The following is a 2,795-nucleotide window of genomic DNA, read 5'->3' as shown; positions in this document are numbered from 1 at the left end:
CCAATTTTCACGTTGAAATTCTGTGTCCATTGTGATAGTGTTGACAGGTGGGACTTTTAAGAGGTGCTTAGCCATTTGGGTGCAACCTCATGACAGAGTATTATCTGGAGCATAAGTTAGGTGTTGTGTGGGTGGGCTTTGGGTCAAAGGATGAGTTTTACCCCGAATTTCTGTTCATTGCATGTCCTTCATCGTATGGGGCCATCCTGCCATGTTGTAACATACAAAGAAGATCTCATCAGATGCAGCCCTTTGGACTTCCCTGCCTCCAGAACCATAAGCAAAATAAGTCTTTTGACAAATTACCCAGGCAGTGGTATTGTGTTGTTTCAACAGCAAATGAACCCAAAGACTATTGTTTCTTCCTCTTCAGAGAACTAAACTAGGGAACTTACAAAGACACATGAAACATTTCCTTTCAAATGATCCATATATATATTTATAAAAAGTAGTACAATAGCCTGCCACTGAAACAAAACACCATTTTACTCTTAACTATGCTTTCATAAATAAAAAAAGCAAACATAAAAGTAAACATGCAATTTTATTGCTCAATAAGATAATTGCGGAAATCTTTATTATTATTATTATGTTTTTGGTCAATGTAAATGTTAGTCTCTGTTGTCACACATAATTTGGTACAGTTTTAGTGGAAGATCAGTTGTAATTAGTGTGATATTTGTCCAGTGGTGATGGTTGAGTAGCTGGCCTGGAAAGAGGGCTAGATGATATATCAGCTATCGTAGACATTTGCAACCACCGGTTGCCTGCTGGTAGCAGGTTAGGATGTGGAGCCTGATTGACTGATACCACAGGATATCTTGTTGGAACAGCAGGTGATTCTAGTGTCAGCCCCAAAAAACAGTTTTGAAAGGGAGATATTATGTGGTATTGAGAAGTTGTGGTTTTAATAAAATTCACAATGCGGCCCCTTGCTTGCATGTATGTGCTATGAGAGTGCATATGAATAGTGCTCAATTGATTTAAAATGGCACGTTGATCTGTTGCACTTTGCTCTGATGGTCCAATTGAGGTTGAACGTGAAGGAGGAAGGAAACCACTTATAATTGGGTCAGATGAACTAGCAATTATCTTTCCGACAGAAGATTCCCTTGTTAGAGACATATTTAAATTTGTAGAGGTTGCAAATAAACTTTCTTCACTAACTTCGGCAGCTAAGGCAGGATTATGATTCTCCATGTTAGCCCCTGCTCTAAAATGCTTCTGGTTGAAATCTTCATGGAATAAAGTAGGTGTAAGTGAAGCATTTTTAACATCAATTCTTCTTTTCACTCTTACTAAAAGTTGGGGACAGCCACGTTTGAAATGTGGATTATAATAGCACTTTAACTAAAACAAAAGAAAAATGTAATTCAGTGCCACTTTAAACCAAGGGACAAGTGACAATAACAAACGTAACGCAATAAATTTCAGATTTCTGCTTCATCACACAAACTTACTGTCATCAAATAATTCATGAACATTGTTTACTATTTTTACAAATGTGCTTTTTGGAAAAAAGCACTCAAGTTGTTAAGCCCTCAAGGGAAAACATGTTATATATTAATAGCAACATTTCATTAAGTGGCTTTGGTACATTTATTTGGAGTTCAGTGGTAAGATTCAAAATTGTTACCAACATTTCTTAAAACCTTGAAAGTTTAATGCTCAAGCTAAACTCAATAATTTCAAAAAAATTAAATAATTTTTACCTTAATATTTTACATAATTTTCAAAATCTTGTCATACTGCATGTATTAACGTATTTACTGATGTACAAAGTAAAATTACCTATATACTCTATGTAAATTGGTAACTGAAATATGTTAAGTACCTTGGTTAAGACAGAGGATTCTTTCTCTTCGGCCAGAAAGGTGGGTAGAAAGGCAGATCTTTGAAAATTCTGTCGAATTTTACTAAATCCATAAATGTTGAGCTGTCGAACAAAGCTTCTGATACTGTCAGTTTGAAATATTCTGTAAGGATGCTTTCTTTCCAAAATTTCTTTCTTGAAGAGTTCTTCATTAATCATTATGCAAGTTCCATTCTCATCCCATGAAACAGACTTGAATCGGTCACTTTCAACTATTTTCCAAAGTTTCCTGGGAAAGGTCAGAGAAAAAAAATCATTATCTTTATCTGGCTCAGAGACACAAACTGTGTAACATGGCCTTTTTAACAAGAATCCTTGCGACAAAACCTGAAAAGCATTTTCTTCAATCATTGACCTTAAGTCTGAGTCCCCAGAGAATGTGTGCTCACACAATGGAGACCTAGTGGAGGCTTCTGAAACAGTTAATTCATCTTTGGGAGAAAAACCTTGAGTTTCTGAAGAACCATGTTCCATCTCAAATAAATATTTCTTTAGCCGCTGTTCCAGCCTGCATGGTTTTTGAGATTGCAGCTTCAAATGCTACTTCAGGAGTCCTAGGCAGGTAAAATAATCTAGACCATCACCATGGTTCCCAAGCTGAGTAGCAATGACATCACAAGAGGGCTTTGGTCTCCTAGCAACCAACAAAAATCTGGCCCAAAATGTTTCCTTCCCAGTCTGAGAAATGTAACCAGTGAAAATAAAATCTAGACTGCTCACCTACACAGTGTAAGATGCAAAAATCTCATCTCTGCAACAGCATATAAATAAATAAGAAAATAATATCCTCAATCCCTGAAATAAATGTAATTTTCTCCCTCACACCCACACTCTTACTAGACTGGTGAGAGGAGATTAAGGCCTGGTAATTGCAAAATGAAAAAGAAAAAGAACAATGAACGATTTTAAAACCTCTATCACT

The 2,795-nt window shown here is 36.2% G+C and overlaps 1 protein-coding gene across 1 annotated transcript; it reads right to left on the bottom strand.

Moving 5' to 3' along the window:
• Window positions 1-554: 554 nt before the first annotated feature.
• Window positions 555-2,442, bottom strand: LOC126947168 (heat shock transcription factor, Y-linked-like). The gene is made up of 2 exons (XM_050777898.1): window positions 1,835-2,442; window positions 555-1,350 (listed from the first exon to the last, which is right to left on the bottom strand). The coding sequence occupies exons 1-2, from the start codon at window positions 2,345-2,347 to the stop codon at window positions 658-660; spliced, it is 1,206 nt and encodes a 401-aa protein (XP_050633855.1). The 5' UTR covers window positions 2,348-2,442; the 3' UTR covers window positions 555-657.
• Between the last annotated feature and the right edge of the window lie 353 nt (window positions 2,443-2,795).

Source organism: Macaca thibetana, chromosome Y, assembly GCF_024542745.1.
Source record: "Macaca thibetana thibetana isolate TM-01 chromosome Y, ASM2454274v1, whole genome shotgun sequence".
NCBI classification, from domain to species: Eukaryota; Metazoa; Chordata; class Mammalia; order Primates; family Cercopithecidae; genus Macaca; species Macaca thibetana.
This window is presented reverse-complemented; position numbering and strand designations above follow the sequence as displayed.